Consider the following 16,778-nt stretch of genomic DNA (forward strand, 5'->3'; position numbering starts at 1 on the left):
GTAACTGGCATCCTTCAAGGCTTTGGATCATTTCTGTGATCTCAGACTGTTAAAACGGAGAACTTTCTCCGTCTGTGGTCACCTCGCTATGGACTTAGCTGCATCTTTGAACCTTAAAAGATCAAACTACACAGCAGTTGAAAATGAATTAAGGCCTTCCTTCAGTTTTGAAATGACTGTCACCTAAATCTTATTTGGCCACTTCATAATTTAGAGCCTTGTGATGAAGACATTGTGGGAAAAAACTCTTTGACAGCTTTACCAGTGAAACTGATAATAGGGAAATGCTTGTTTCTCCCTGGAGAATTAGTTGATCCGGGGGAGGGAGACCTTGGATTACAATGAATCAGCATTTACTGTGTTCTTCTATGGTAAGGACTGGTAAACAGGCTTGGCTCAGCAGCAGATGTCACAGGACCATGCCTCTTGCTCGTGTAGTGTGGAGAATGGCATTTTATTGTGATGGACCAGGCCAGTGGCTTGAGGGGTAGAGACAGAGATATGAAGATCTCTATCTGGGCTGAAGATAGAGATCATGCTAGGAAGGCAGTTCAAGAACTGGCTACCAATAGTCCCAAGGGTGGAGCTAAGCTGTGAGTCCTGGTTTCAAGAAGAATTCCAGCAGCAAGGCATATGACTGTAGTCCTGGGTCTAAGCTGAGCAGAGCCTGGGGCCCAGAAGTACAAGTCAGAGGAGAAAACAGCAGGACCAGAATTCCAGCACCTACTAACACTGATAAGACAACACAACAGACAGCGGTGTACTGGTTAGCCCCTTGCGGACAGGAAATGAACGCAGCATTGACCATGTAGCTGTAGGCACGCAGATGCTCATGAAAGGAATGAACAGTTCAGCCTGTCCTTAAGGAAACAGGTGGGAATGAAGTTGGGACTTGGCGTCCAGAGGGTCCTGTATGGGAGCAGTTGCACCCCGCTGCCCCACTGTGTCTGTTCTGGAATTTGCTCTCTGCCTGGCTGACAGGGGTCTGGTCTGCTTCCTTCTGTATGAGCACGTCCTACAGGAGCCGGCTGGCTAGCCGAGGCTAAGACTACTGCATTGCCCTCACCGTTACCCAGGGTACATGTTGACCAGTTATGTGTTTGACCTCTTACTACATTTTAAGACCTCAGATCTTCACCAGTAAAATTTTAAAGTGAGTAGTTAGTTTCTAGGAGGGTACCCTTCTAAGACAGGGCTGAGGAAACAGGCAGGAGGGACACATCCCTCACAAGTCCTGACAGAGCATCCTGGGAGAAGGTAGAATATTCTCCTGGTTCTGAGACGCATTTTAAACAAGGATATTCTAAATCATGGTAGAGAGTCCTAAGCCAAGGACAGTGTTTTATATTCAGTGCTAGGAAGGTATTTTCTGTCGACAGTAGAAGGTCATACTTCTCTATTTGGAACAACAGTCTTGTTTCCAGAAATGAAGGATATGGAATTCTAATATTATTCAAACAATGAGAAGAAAATACACAGTATAAAACAGTTGGTTTATATGGAAATTGTGAAGATCACAAATACACTGACCTATTTTAAACAAGATTTGGTGTAGTTATAATAAATAGGGAAAGGCTGTATTCTTTCATATACACACATATATTTGAGGGTGATAAGATACATTTTACATTTGAGAGAAAGAAATTGTAACTCAGCTATGATGCTCCATAAAAGTAGATAAAAGTTAAACATTTCAACTAGTATTGTTAGTTTTACTCACAGAAACACAATATTTAGTGAAAATACTATATTATGTATTAACCAGAGCCCTTTTCAAGATAGCAAGAATGTGATATAACTATTAAGGTAATTCAGTTTTTACCATACTGCGGATAAATTCTATTATAGAAGATGCCTGAACTAATATTTGGGATTTTCATCCAAAAATATAATCTTCTTCTTTGATAACAGTATTTACTTGAACAGTTTATCCCATTTTGAACAAATATTTTATTTTTTTCAAGGAAGGTGGATGAAAACATCTCAGATTGCCCCTTGAAGTTATCGTCTTCTGGGTAAATCCAGGAATTCTGACTACATAATTGTTCTTTTTTAAATTATTCATGCTTGTCCCCCTACTGGTCTTTTAAACCTTGAACAAAGGACTCAAGCTCCCATAATTTCTTTGACAAATCATACTATTTATTATTATACAACTTTTCTGAACAAACCTTCAGAATAGTTTCTGCTACGAAACAATATTATGAAAAGAAGTAATGCAGAGAAAAACTTCCTATTTCCCCAGATTGGGGGTATGGTGTAAGTCCAGTTTTGATCTGATCACTCAGGTTTTTAAAACGGTAGTTACTCACACGTTAATCAGTGATTGGTAATCAGTGAGTTAAGTGACAAAATAACTTTAGTTTAAATTTGAAATGTAACGGGGAACTTCCCTAGTGGTCCACTGGTGAAGAATCCACCTGCCAGTTCATGGGACACAGGTTCGATCCCTGGTCTGGGAGGATTCCATATGCCGCAAAGCAGCTCAGCCCTTGTATCACAACTTCTGAGCCTGTACTGTGGAGCCCTTGAGCTGCATCTTCTGATCCTGTGCACCCTAGAGCCTGTGCTCCACCACAAGAGAACCTACCACAATGAGAAACCCACCCACCCCAACCAGAGAGTAGCCCCCACTCACCGCAACTAGAGAGAGCCTGCGTACAGCCATGAAGTCCCAGCACAGCCAAAAATAAAATTAATTAATTTTTAAAATAAATAAAACATAAGGAGGAGGGCTGTCGCCATCTCTCCTCTTCAGGACGATACCCTGTGGTACCGGATTTACACTCAACTTATGGTAGCAGAACAGCCACAGAGACAGCATGTCTTATCTGCATCACACCTCCATTCAAGATAGAAAGAAGGGAAACAGCAGGGCTGTCGGTCAGCCTTGACACACGTCTCATTGGCCTGAGCTTTGTCACATAGCCATCTCTAGCTGTAGAGAGATTAGGAAAACACACATTCAGCTTCTATAGCTTCTGTTCCAGGGACAAGCAGGGAGAAGGAGATTGGGGTGTGGGGTGAGTCAGTCTGCAATAGTAGAATAAATATATTCATCATTTTCCTGTTTTATTATTGTTTGGTAGTTTTATGAATAGTGAAATAAGTTGACCTCTGCTGATAAACTTGGCAGTGTTTTTTTTTGTTTGTTCCTTCTTTAATCTATGAAGGTCTTTGCCCACTTTTTTAAGCCATGAAATAGCTGAGCAAAATTGAAAGTCATTGTACCCAAAGTTAATACTAAGTAATGCTGTCTACTTTAACAGGTCACTGAATCTGGTGTACATTTAATTCTGGGCACTTGCCATCCAGCAACTGTAGAATGAATGATGATTATCTCCTTCTTCCAAAAAAAAAAAAAAATTCTAGCCTTATCAGAATTTAGAGTTCTAACAGAATGGTTAGAGGAATGCATTTTCAAGCCCAGAGAAATACCTGCCATCACTTAGAAAACATCACAGACGATCTTCAACCCATAGAAAATATGGCTTATCGGATGGTAAGAATACGACCGTATTATATGTTAATACTTGCCTTAACAGTGGTACCACATATAGTCCAAAATCATTGTTTGCCATATTCAGCATTAGAAACATAGTAGAAGTCTAAATAAACCTGTAATAGAGCATTGGAAGTAATCAGTATTGCTATACTTTTTTGGTAGGTGTTTGGGAAAAAACCTGATGTTTCCAATTTAGGGGAAATTTATAGAATGATATTGACATTTAAACTCATTCTGAGCAAAATATGTTTTTTCAGTTCTCAATAAACAAAATTACTAGGGCTTTTTGGTGACGAAATGTTGTATACTATGAAACCAAGAATAAAGATTCTGATCTAACACTGTAGGATGCGCAAAAGGAAATAAATTCATATCTTTCACTGGAAGGAAATTTTAGATATTAAAATATATGTAAAGCAAAAGTCTTTTTCAGCGTATGTAAGATATCTTTTCCCACAGGGCATCAGAAGCAAGAGATATTCTCATTTTTATTCTAGTTTCTCAATCTACCAATATATTTAATGTTGCTCTCCTGTGTCAGCAAGGTTTTTAAAAATGGGAAAATTGGAAGATGGTTTTGCGTAGCCTGTTTCTGAAGTCTCACTACTGGAAGTTGAATTTATCCAGGATAATTAAATAAATAATAGAAAGCATGCATTATATGAATCAATAACACATGAGTTAACTGTTTAGAAACTTATTTGTAAGGCATATTCCCCAGATTTCATGGGTCACATGTTTAACACAGGACAGTGTACAGGCTTCAGAGTCAGCCTGAATTCAGAGCCTCCACCCTAATGAAGGGCTGACCTTGGAAAAATTACTTACCTCTTGATTTCTTCTTTATCTGTGTTGATGGGACTCTCAGTGGAGAGACTACTTTCCTTGTAGAATTGTTGTGAAGGACTGAGAGAATATGTAAATGTTTCACATATTTCCTGACATATAAGTGTTCAATGAATGCTGGCCCTTTCCATTATTAAGGATGATAAGAAAATACCTTTTTGTGCTACATCAATTATTAATTTTACATCTTGCAGAAGCACTAGCTGCAACTCTAAGATTATACTTAGGAACCAGCATTTTTGGTATTTAATATATATAGCTGACATTTCATAGGTAATTTTTAAAATACTACCTTTTCTAGAACATTTTTATTGGTATACTAGATACTAATGTTTAAAATGGTTATCTTCAGTATACAAAGGATTACTTTCATAATATTATATTGTGGAATCTCAAATGACAAGGAGTAGCCCAACTGTTTATTAACAGTGGACAATCTTAATGGTAATTATTTCAAAAGTTTTTAAAAAATATTTCCCTATAATATGTGACATTTTATAAGCAATATAGTGTGAATCTACCTTCAAGAAGTAATAACTTACAAAGTTATATCAATAATTTATAATCCTTTAGTTAAGAAGATAGTGATTTCTAGTTTTAATTTGAAAAGGGAACAGTTGTACCCTGCACTTCTCCTCCTAATGACAGCTGTATTCATAATTGCCAAAACTTGGAAGCAACCAACATGTCCTTCAGAAGGTGATAGATAAACTGATACATGCAGACCCTGGAGTACTAGTCCCTGGGAGGGATGGGGTTGGGGGAGGGGAGGGAGGCTGGAGGGGGAAGGGTAAGAAAGTGAAAGTGAAGTTGCTCAGTCGTGTCCGACTCTTTGCGACCCCATGGACTGTAGCCTACCAGGCACCTCTGTCCGTGGGATTCTCCAGGCAAGAGTACTGGAGTGGTCTGCCGTTTCCTTCTCCAGGAGATCTTCCCAACCCAGGGATCGCACCTGGGTCTCCTGCATTGGAGGCAGACACTTTACCATCTGAGTATGTATAATTATGGCTGATTTGCGTTGTTGTATGGCTGAAATAACACAACATTGTAAAAATTTTAAAGTATATTTAAATTAAAAAAAAAAAAGAAATGAGGTACTAAGTCATAAAAATTCAGACATAGAGGAACCTTAAGTATATGTTTACCAAGTGAAAGCAGTCAGTCTGAAAGACTGTATACTATATTATTTCAACTATATGACGTTCTGGACAGTGAAAACTATGGAGATAGTAAAAAGATCAGAGGTTGTGGGGTGGGGTGGAGGAGAGGGAAATATAGTGGAGCCCAGAGGATTTTGGCGGCAGTGAAACTGTTCTGTATGATAATGATGGATACAAAGTCCCTATACATTTGCCGAAACTCGTAGACTGTACAACAGCCAGAGTGACCGTCAATGTAAGCTGTGGACGTCTGGTGGTGGTGACCTGTCAGTGGAGGCTCACTGATGTGACAAATGCATCATTCAGAAACATAATACTATTAGTATCATTACAGTGTGTGGGTAGGGAGTATATGGAAAATCTATACTGTCCTTTTAATTTTGCTGTGAACCGAAAACTGCTCCAAAAAAATTGTCTATTAAAAGCACATATATATAAAAGAAAAACAAATGCTGTGTCCTGCAATTCTCCTTTTGATAACTGAAGCAGAACAGGACTCTCTCGGGCTACTCTGCCTGCTTAAGAAAATAATAAGAAAAGAATGTAAATTTTAAAAGGCAGATATCTAACTTTTGCTCATTTTTAGAAAAATTTTGCTTATTCTTTTTTCATTATTTATACTTTCTCATTAATTATATTCTAACTTCATAGTAACGTTTAAAAAAGGAATATTAAAAGAAGCAATAAAAAGTTTATTAGTCTTCATGAACTTGACAAATCTTATAAACAGTTCCCTTAAAGAGCATATTTGTTCTAAAACATTGTGTCACTGCTGCAGAAAGAGAAGTGGAGTGAAAATTTGAAGCTATGGAGTGACATGCATGAGTTAAAAGAATGTTTGGACTTGCTTTGTTGTTGTTTAGTCACTGGCTAAGTCGTGTCCGACTCTTTTGCGATACCGTGGACTGCAGCTCTCCAGGCTCCTCTGTCCATGGGATTTCCCAGGCAAGAGTACTAGAGCTGGTTGCCATTTCCTCCTCCAGGGGATCGTCCCAGTCCAGGGATTGAACCCACATCTCCTGCACTGGCAGGTGGGTTCTTTACTACTGAGCCACCAGGGAAGCTTATTTTATTACAAATATTAAAACTAAAAAAAAAAAAATGCCTTTTGAGAGAAGAGATTCACTGGGAATAGTATTTGTTTCCTGTGAAGATATGTTTTTGAGACCTTCTTATAATAAAAGGAAGGTTCGTGGTATCCCAGCATGGGGTATCATTTTTTCTTGACTGCTGAAAGCTCTGTAGTCACTGGTGATTCCCAGGTTTGGAAAAGCACTACTCGGTCTTTGCCTGGGAACTGGGCAGGGAAGATCAGTTGGCATCTGGCCTGCCAAGGACCTCTTGCTAGCCTCCCATTGACCACAGAGGTCTTACTTAGCAAGGATAATCTAATGAAGGCAGATTTAGATCAATTTAAAATCAACCAAAGAAAAACCAAGAACTCTGATGCTGAATGTTTGAACTCTATGGGAAGAGACCACAGTCACTAACCACAAGACAGATATTTTTGAGAAGGGAATAACTGCAAGTCATAGACCCTCAGCTGATCCAGAGCTTGTCTGTGTAAAGAAAACACTCTCACTAATAAATGCTTCCATAAAAAAGGAATGTACTAAATAGTCATATATGAACAAATCTTTTTCTAACAGCTAACTTTTCAGATGTGAAATTACTGTTTTTTAGAATATTTTAAAGTTATATATTTATATTGTAGTCAAGTTTGGGGGGCTTGAGCGGGGTGTCCTCCACCCTCTTCCATTTGGTAATAGCACAGACATTTTATAAAAGAGTGTCAGAATTTGATCACAAAGAAAGAACCATTAAATAGCTTATAACCCAATTCTCTGGGCCAGACATAGAAAAACTGGGTTTTTCCTAGGGTATGAGATACTTCTTAGAAACAGGACAATCTGTCCTCTATAGGTGGTGATTAACTGGACTTCTCATTTTTTAAAACTGACTTTATCAGGCATTCCGAGTCTTTTTCAGAAGAGATTGCTGCTCTAACTGCTGTTTCAATTCGAGGAATTAATGTTTAGTAGCTCATTAAGGTTCATACAATAATAGCATTAATAATTATTCCTCCTTTATGTATCTCCTGCTTTCTTTAACAAATACATATATATATATACTAAATCGGCTGTGGGAGAATTCAGGACGTCTGAATCTGAAGAAAATATGATCACACATCTATCCACTCCTTGGTTATAAGACAGCCTGGGGTGCCTGGTGACTAATTGCACACACCGGGACAAAGAAGAAGTCGTAGGCTAGTGGAGAAGAGGAAAGAAGAGTGACCACCTTTAGCCCTGGAGGTGGTGATAAAGCTCAGGAAATACTGCAGCTGAAGAGATCAGGTGTCGGCACAGTGAGAGGAAGAAGAATTCACGGTTCTCCATAAATCCAGGGACAGGCAGGGTCGGAGGAGGGCAGAGCCGTCTTGTCCGCCCAAGTAGCCTACACAGCGGGAGAAGAGTTGGGATTCAGAGCTGGAGAGAGAGATGAAGCAGAGGGAACGAAGGTCCTGAGGGTTGGAGGATACAATGCAGATGAGAAAAACTGGTGCTGCTAGGACCCATCCTGGAGCCAGCTTACAAGTCCAGTTTGGTGTGTGCCCTTCTGCTGCAAGACCCGGCCGTGTCCCTATGGACCCCAGCTAGGGCTGCCCCCTGTGCCTGGAGCAGCAGGGGAGCTCAGTCTTAAGGTTTGGAAGCAGCAAAAAGTCATGGCATCCTAAGTGATGCAGAAGAAAGAATCAGAATGGGAGAGTTCACAACCTTGCTCTTGCTCTGTGCTATGCTGGGCCTCTGCTTCCTACTCTGTAAAATGGGGTTAATAGTACCCCAGAGGCATTAAGGAGGATTAAGTGTGTGGCAAAGCATTACCAGGTTCCTCTCCCAGTGCCTTGTAGGTATGGGGCAAAGTTAAGTCACTTTCTTCTTTACAGCTTCTGCACTTGTATGTGTAGAACGGTGTAGGATTTAGAGTTACAAATGCTTTCTGAAATGGGAGCTTACCACTCATTCAGCAAGAAGAGAATTGCTGAGAGGCGTGTGCATGATGTTTTATACATCTCAGGTCTTGAGGACTCGCTAATTGTAGGCAGAATCAACACCGATGTCCTGACAGGCCCTGAACGGTCAAGAGCAGGCACTGAGGCAACTTGGGCTGGAACTGCTCACTGAGCTGGGGGTACAGCCTGGAGGGAAGCGTCGTGCCCACCGGCCGGAGAACAGAGCAGTCAGGTCTAGACATGTGCCCTTAAACCAGGGTTGCAGTGCAGGCCGCTGGTCTGTGGGCCGTCTGTGGCTCACAGATATTTTTTCTCTTTCACTAGTATACTGTATTTATTCTAGACCCTTGGAAAACCTGGCTCAAACCTTGAAAGAAAGCTTAGTATTTTTTTTTAAGAGTGTTTCTTTAAATGGCTTTAGCCAGGGCCTTCACTCTTGTTTGGCTAAATTCCCCCATCATTTCCAGTTGCCCTAAACCTGGCCATTCTATTTCTGTCTGGCCCTTGAATTTTCAATCCACTCTGAGCCCAAAGCAGAGCAGGGCACAAGCCAGGGAGCTAGCCCTGGACCCAGAACCAATGAGTGAATGTGTTCTATCCCTCTGTCCAGGGGCTGCTGAGTGAAGTACAGGACTCTGTTGTATTTGGAGTGGGCTACAGTCCATAGGGGTCACAAAAAGTCAGATGGATACAACTGAGCACAGGCACAAACAGCCTTGTGGAAAGGGAGAAAGCAAGCATTAGTTGCTCAGTCATGTCCAGCTCTTTGCTACCCCGTGGACTGCAGCCTGCCAGGCTCCTCTGTCCATGGCGATTCTTGAGGCAAGAATCCTGGAGTGGATTGCCATTTCCTTCTCCAAGAGATCTTCCTGGCCCAGGGATCAAACCCAGGTCTCCTGCATTGCAGGTGTATTCTTTACTGTCCATTGGAAAGGGAGAGAGAACTGATGTGTTTCAGTTTTGGAAAGAGATAAATTGAGCAAGGTGCTGAATGAGTGTTTTAATCTGATAGTGGGTAAAGTTGGAAGCTCTCATGGCTGGGAGGGTTATTCTCTGTGCAGAGCGAGGGCAGATAGAAGGTGGGTAGACTCGGGCCTTGCCCAGTATGCCGTCTTAAGGGGAGAATCTTCCCAGGACTGTCTTAGGCGGCATCCTGATTGCATTGAGGGCAACAGGGTTTCAAATGCAGTAATTGTGGTAGACTCCATGCCTGCAGTGCCTGTGAGTGCCAAGTCATACCGTGCTCTGCGTTCTGTCACCTCTCAGTGACATTGACCTCTTCCCTCCCCTGTGAATTTCCCTCCCGCTGAATTGCCCTGTCCACTGTGAGCCTAGCTCCCTGTCCCCTTTCCTTTGCGCTGTTCTTGCTTATCTCCGTTTAAACTCCTGCACCAGGTGGGACAGTGAAGTGGAGGTGGGTATGAAAGCCAGGAACACTCTTCAGATGTCTCCCTGTAGCCAGAGGTTATCCGATCTGATCTCCTGACCATGATGTGAGGAAGATAATGCTATTCATTTATTTTTTCACACAGACTGTAATGTTTAGAGCAGCTTTAGGTTCACAGCAAAATTGAGTGGAAAGTATGGCGTATTCCCATAGATCCCTGCCCTAGCACAACCCGATCCTCCCGCATCCTGTACTGCGGTGGGCCATTTGTTTCCTTCGGTTGTTGCTTTTAAAGATGAGAAACTGAGGGTCTGAGAGATCCGACCCTTAGACAGCCGGGCTCCAGCTCCCCCAGCTGAAGCCCGCCTGCCTTGCTCCCGTGACGGCATCCACAGCACAGGGTCTCCCCGGGGCTCGGCGCTCCTTCTGCTCCTCTCAGCCTTCTTCCCACAGGGGAATGTAGGGAGCGGGGCTGCCCCCGGTGAGAGGCAGGGGCGGCTAGATTGTTGTCTCCTGTTCACGATTCTAGACGTTGTTTTCCAGTGGATGAGCAGGGCTTGGCCAAGCTTTGACTTGATTTCCTGAAGTTTACTTTTTATCTTGTTTCCCTTCTGCCATGTCTCTGTTCCACCAAAGACTGAAGTAAAGAAGACTGATAGAGTGATCCTAAAATTGTTTTCAGTTGAGATTTTTATCTGGACGTTTCAGAAGTTACTTTCATGTGACAAGTAATGTCAAAGTTTGGTGGAAATTACTGACAGGCTTTTAAAATCAGTTTGTTCAAAGCATCGGTTGTAAATATAAATTTAAGAGTGAAAGCCACCAATTTCTACCTTATCAGGGCCGTAGATTCAACACCCTCCCCCTTTCTCCGCTAGCCCTCCGCTGAACCAAATATAGCCCTCCATGTCCTTTGGAACATCTGGAATGTGAGTGTCACTGAACTGGTTGGTGTTGTTCAGTTGCTCAGTCATATGCGACTCTTTACAACCCCATGGACTGTAGCACGTCAGGTCTTCCTGTCCCTCACCATCTCCCGGAGTTTGCCCAAGTTCATGTCCATTGCATCAGTGATGCCGTTCAGCCATCTCATCCTCTGACACCCTCTTTTCCTTCTGCCCTCAATTGTTCCCAGCATCAGGGACTTTTCCAATGAGTCAGCTGTTCATATCAGGTGTCTAAAATCCTGGAGCTTCAGCTTCAGCATTAGTCCTTCCAAAGAGTGCTCAGGGTTGACTTCCTTTAAGGTTGACTGGTTTGATCTCTTTGCTGTCTACTGGACTGGTATGTTTATTTGTTTACACTTAATGGGTGTGGAAAGTGTACTCAGATTAATTGCCTCACTTGGAGTCACACTAATGATGGCAGAGCTCACATATGAACCCATTTTTTAAGATGCTTGTACCTGTGACCTGCTCTTATACACTCCTCCTCAATAAACAAGAGGATTTTTCTACGAGGACATACCACTGGGCAGTAAGTAAACAGTCTCAGCAGGAAAAGAGCCGTGCCTCATGGAGGAGAGGAAGATAATTCATCAACATTGAGCATTCAGCAGCATTGTTTGCAGTTCTGTAGCAGCCCTACATGGATAAGGCAATGGCAAGCCACTCCAGTACTGTTGCCTAGAAAATCCCATGGATGGAGGAGCCTGGTAGGCTGCAGTCCGTGGGGTCGCTAAGGGTCGGACACGACTGAGCGACTTCACTTTCACTTTTCACTTTCACACATTGAAGAAGGAAATGGCAACCCACTCCAGTGTTCTTGCCTGGAGAATCCCAGGGACGGGGGAGCCTGGTGGGCTTCCGTCTATGGGGTCACACAGAGTCGGACAAGACTGAAGTGACTTAGCAGCAGCAGCAGCTCTACAAGCCTGACATAATTCCCCTGGGCACCATGCAAATAATCCCTTCCTGCTTCCCATGCAAATGACCACCCCTGTCTGCTTCCCAGTCTCTCTCTTCTTGCCTTCCACCTCCCTCATGGTTTCACCCCAGGCGACCAACCACTAGAATCCTTTAAAAGGATGGCTCTTCCTCTTTATTTCACAGATTCCTGGAGACACCAGTATTAGAGCTCCATACAGGGTACTTTAACCACATGGTTTTCTTTTTCTTTTCTAACTTTAACACACAGAAAATCCCGTGGGATGAGGAACCCATTTTGAGAAATGGGTCACAGCAGCTTTTGAAATACAGGCAGATAAGCAATTAGTGTCCGATTTTCCCTTGGGGGAAAAAAGATAAGGAAAGTTAATGTATACTGCAGTAATAACTCAGTGAAGTTCTGTACCAGTGGTGCATTGTATACGTGATCATGTTTGACTAAACAACAGTCTTCTGTAGGAAAGCTTTATGCTATCTTTGAGTCATTAGTAGTTCATGGCACTGCTTTTCATTCAGACCTGGAGTGGAAACAAATCATCATAATATTTTTTTTTTTCTGTTCTTGTATTAGGTATATTCCAAAAGCTTTTGGAGTTATAAAGTATCTTTGAAACAGGAATAAACAGTTCACCAAATACAGTACATTTAATGGGAAAACCAAATCAAACTGAGATGTAATCTCAAGGTGTTTTTGTACCTAGTGTTCATGTACCCAGTCTTTTCAGAGGCTCATTGGTTTCTATTTGTGTGATGTGAGTTTAATTGGTCTCAGTATAGGCTTAAATTCAGTAGGTGTGTGATTGTTCACCGTGTGCATGGGGTGCCACCACACAGGTCGTGCTCATGTAATCCTTACATGCATCCTGTGAGGAATTATCCCAAATTTTCACATAAAGAAAGCCTGACTCATCCATGATTGTGTGACTAGTTGGTGGTCATTATAAATCAAGTTATTTCAAACCTAGTATACTTTTCAACAAAATTAATTTATAAGGAGAAAATCTCTAAAACACTACCATATACGCATTCTGTTGATGGTTAAGAAGATCAACAATCTGGTTCATCAAACGAAGGGTCTGTTGCTGACTCATCAAAGCAAATTTATGCAGTGTATGATTAATGCCATTGGCTTTGAAGTCAGGCCAACACAGGGATGAACCCCAGCTCCACAACTGTGGAGAAATGTCATGACTTTGAGTAAGCATGTTTGTGTTGTAACTTCTCAAAGTCTCAATTTTTCCGTCTACCAAACAGCGATAATACAACATCATTCATAGAGTGCTAATGAGAATTGAATACTATATTGAACTTAGAGCATTTAGTGGAGTACCCAGCAGATAGTACAGATTTTTTGGTAGTTGTTATTACTAACAGTAGTGGTAAGTTAGGAAGATACTATATGATACAGGGTGATTAAAGACAGATGTGCATTGTTATTTGGGGGGATATAGGAAGACTTTCTTTTTAATAAAATCATACTGATCTCACTGAAGATTTTTAGTGATAAACAGCCTATATATAGCATGTATAACTTAAGTGATGCTTTTTAAGATATTTTAAAATATGGAGCCAGATTAGAATATTTCCCCATTATGTTCATATTTTAGTTATTGTTGCTAATGGATTGGGAATAGTGGCATGAATAAATTCTGGACAGGTGAGGAGTCCTCAACCCTTTTAAAAAAAAGTATACAAAAATAAGTAGGTGCAGTATATTCTTGGAGTCATTAAAAACATCTATACAACTATTCTATAATAGTTACACAACTATTTTGATAGGCTCTTAGAGAATAATTTCTTTCCTTGAATATTATTCATTTTCTACTAGAGTTAATATCTAGCACAATAGTTCAGAACTTAGTCTCTAAGCCAGGAGAAATTGCTTGATTTTCATTATATGTAAGTAAACTAATTTTGTTAAAATTAATAAAATTTAAAAATGAAAAGTGTATACAACTAATTTATGGCAGAGAGTTTTGGACTTTAAAAACATTCCTGGTACAAGACATCTAGGTTGGGAATATATAGAATTAGCTTCTTTTTTTCATTTCCTACATTTTTTAAAAAATACTTCTTCGTATAGTCTTGGTCAAGATACATCAGTGTTTAAAGTAATAACTTTGGATATGTGTCTGTATACTAAGTACAGAGAACTTTATGCAAAAAAGGGGGGAATTTTAAGTATACAGTCCTTATAGAGTTAATGCGTTATGAGGATGAAATAGATAAATGAATGATTTATCTACTTAGACTTATCTATTAAGAATGATTCACCCTTTTATGATAAGCTAAGTTTCTGTTGCTGGGAACTGACTTTTGAAAATGATATGTATTAATATATGAAATAAGATTAAATGGATTAAAGAAGTCTCCATTTGTAGACATAAAGGGATCATGTGTATTTGTATGTTATGTGTGCATTCCAGCTTATTCATACCATTGTCCTCCTTTTAATTATTAGAATCCTTTTAACTCAGCAGTGAGTTTTAGTGTTTTAACCTTTAGATCTTCTATGTGTGATCTGTCTTGAAGCAAAAACATCTCGAATTCAAATTATAATCCCATTTCTATTTCTTTTCTCAGATGATGAAACATGCTTGGAAAAATTATAAACGTTATGCCTGGGGTAAAAATGAACTGAAGCCTGTATCAAAAGGAGGCCATTCAAGCAGTTTGTTTGGTGAGTAGAATGTGCTTTGGCTCATTCCTAACAGTAACTTGTCTCCAGTTGACTGAACTTGTAGGTGGTGGAGAAAGTCTGTGTGACCCTCCAGATTGTGTTGCTAGGAGACTTGCACACCTGATGGAGTTGTCTGCAGGATTTGTGCATAGTGTGTCCTTCAAACATAGCACTGACTGCACTTTGGAACCACCTGCGTCCCTTGAAAAAATACTGATGCCTGGGGCACACTTCCAAAGATCTTTATTTAATGGATATGGGCACAGTATCCTGATTTTTAGCTCCCATGTGGTACATAGCAGAGGAGTATTTGTTGGCTGCATTAACTGCTTCCTGTCAGATAAAAGCTGTGTCTTTATCAATAAGCTGGCCAAGGCAGCCAGCCATGGTGACCTTCACTGTGTCTCAGTGACTCTCAGCTTTGGCTCTGAATTTCTCTTGTTTGTGAGAGAAAGTGAGGATGGAGTCGTCTGTTATATGAACTTCCATTTATCCACGTTGGCATCATTTTATTGCTTTGGGTCCTCACAGCATGCTTCTGTGATTAATACCTTCTCCACGTATTAATAACATTCACATTGAGGAGGTGCAAAAGCTAAGTAACAGAAACGTTAGATGGATTCCTTGGGTCACAGAACTCCCCAGCACCCTTCTCCCTGAACTCCATTCCTTTTCAGTTCTCACAGTTTTGTCTATAAGTAACAGGATGAAGGGTGGGGGGAGGATGTGAATCTTGGTCTGATGCTTCTGAAATCACCATGGAAAAGGTGATGTTCTATCTTTTAACTGAAGCTGTTAAATAGTGCGTGCTAAGTCACTTCGGTTGTGTCTGACTCTTTACCACCTTGTGGACTGTAGCCCACCAGGCTCCTCTGTCCATGGGATTCTCCAGGCAAGAATACTGGAGTGGATTTCCATGCCCTCCTCCAGGGGATCTTTCTGACCCAGGGATCAGACCTGCATCTCTCAAGTCTCCTGCATTGGCAGGCGAGTTCCTTACCACTAGCGCCACCTGGGAAGCCCCCTGTTAAATAGATGCCATCCTATAACAGTGTCAGCTGACCATGTGTGCCACCATGCCCTTTGTGCATCTTCTCATTTAATCCCTGTTATTATGTGCACTTTATAGATGAGAAATGTGAAACTGAGAGGACAGCTTGCCCAGTGCTAGCCACCTACTAACTGGCTGAACTGGTACTTGAACCCACGTGTGACTGGCTAAGGTCAGAGTCTGCTCCTAATCACCCCAGTGTACTTTTCCATTTATTTAGGATCTTTCATGTGTTTGGTTCCCTTTCCAGCACTGTTATTAATAAACACAAATCTTTGCAAAGTTTATGACCTAGTGCAGAAGACATGGACAGATAGTGAATTACCAAAGGACTGAGTGGATTCTTTGAATTGTGGTGTTGGAGAAGACTCTTGAGAGTCCCTTGGACTTCAAGGAGATCCAACCAGACCATCCTAAAGGAAATCAGTCCTGAATATTCATTGGAAGGACTGATGGTGAAGCTGATACTGCAATACTTTAGCCATCTGAGGCGAAGAACTGACTCATTTTGAAAAGACCCTGATGCTGGGAAAGATTGAAGGCAGGAGGAAAAGGGGACAACAGAGGATGAGATGGCTGGATGGCATCACCGACTTAATGGACATGAGTTTGAGTAAACTCTGGGAGTTAGTGATGAACAGGGAGGCCTGGCATGCTGCAGTCCATTGGGTCGCAAAGATTCAGACATGACTGAGCAACTGAACTGGACTGGGTGGATTCAGTAGATATTCATTGGAAGTTCTGAAAAGCAGTAGACTCTCTGGTAGGGAGAAGGACATTGCGGAAACAGGGAGCGCTGGAAGAGTGGGGAAAAGGCTGGTTGGTCCATCACAGCAACTCACTTTAGAGGTGAAGAGAATCAAACCTGGAGTGTAGCAGTACACATGGTTTCAGATAATTCTAAAGTATGTTTTGAGGATGTGGTGACCAGTTAACATGGGTGATGGTAAATAAAGAGAGAAACCCAGACACTTCATGCAGACTCAGAGTTCTTAATTTTTTTTTATTGCTTACTATAAATTTTTTAAAAAAGTAATTCCAGTTTTGCTTTTATCTCTATGAAAGTTGTTCATACCATTAAGAAATCATTTAGTTGTAAATTTGCCATAATCTTTATCGAAGAGATTGCTTAGTTCTCTGTTAATACAGTGATGATTTTTAAATTTATTGTTAAGCCTTAAAAACATACCGAGTCTTTTAGCACATAATGTGGCGATAAATAAGACATGACTTCTCTATTTTGAGAAACT

The 16,778-nt window shown here is 41.1% G+C and overlaps 1 protein-coding gene across 1 annotated transcript in view; it reads left to right on the forward strand.

Moving 5' to 3' along the window:
• MAN1A1 (mannosidase alpha class 1A member 1) overlaps positions 1–16,778 on the forward strand; it is a 188,465-nt gene that overhangs the window by 29,274 nt on the left and 142,413 nt on the right. The window contains exon 3 of the mRNA XM_055433883.2: positions 14,381–14,477. Coding sequence (XP_055289858.2) covers positions 14,381–14,477 — 97 coding nt within the window. The remainder of the gene's footprint in view (positions 1–14,380; positions 14,478–16,778) is intronic.

This window comes from Moschus berezovskii, chromosome 10 (genome assembly GCF_049115385.1).
Source record: "Moschus berezovskii isolate FMDL1 chromosome 10, NW_MosBer_1.0, whole genome shotgun sequence".
Taxonomy (NCBI): Eukaryota; Metazoa; Chordata; class Mammalia; order Artiodactyla; family Moschidae; genus Moschus; species Moschus berezovskii.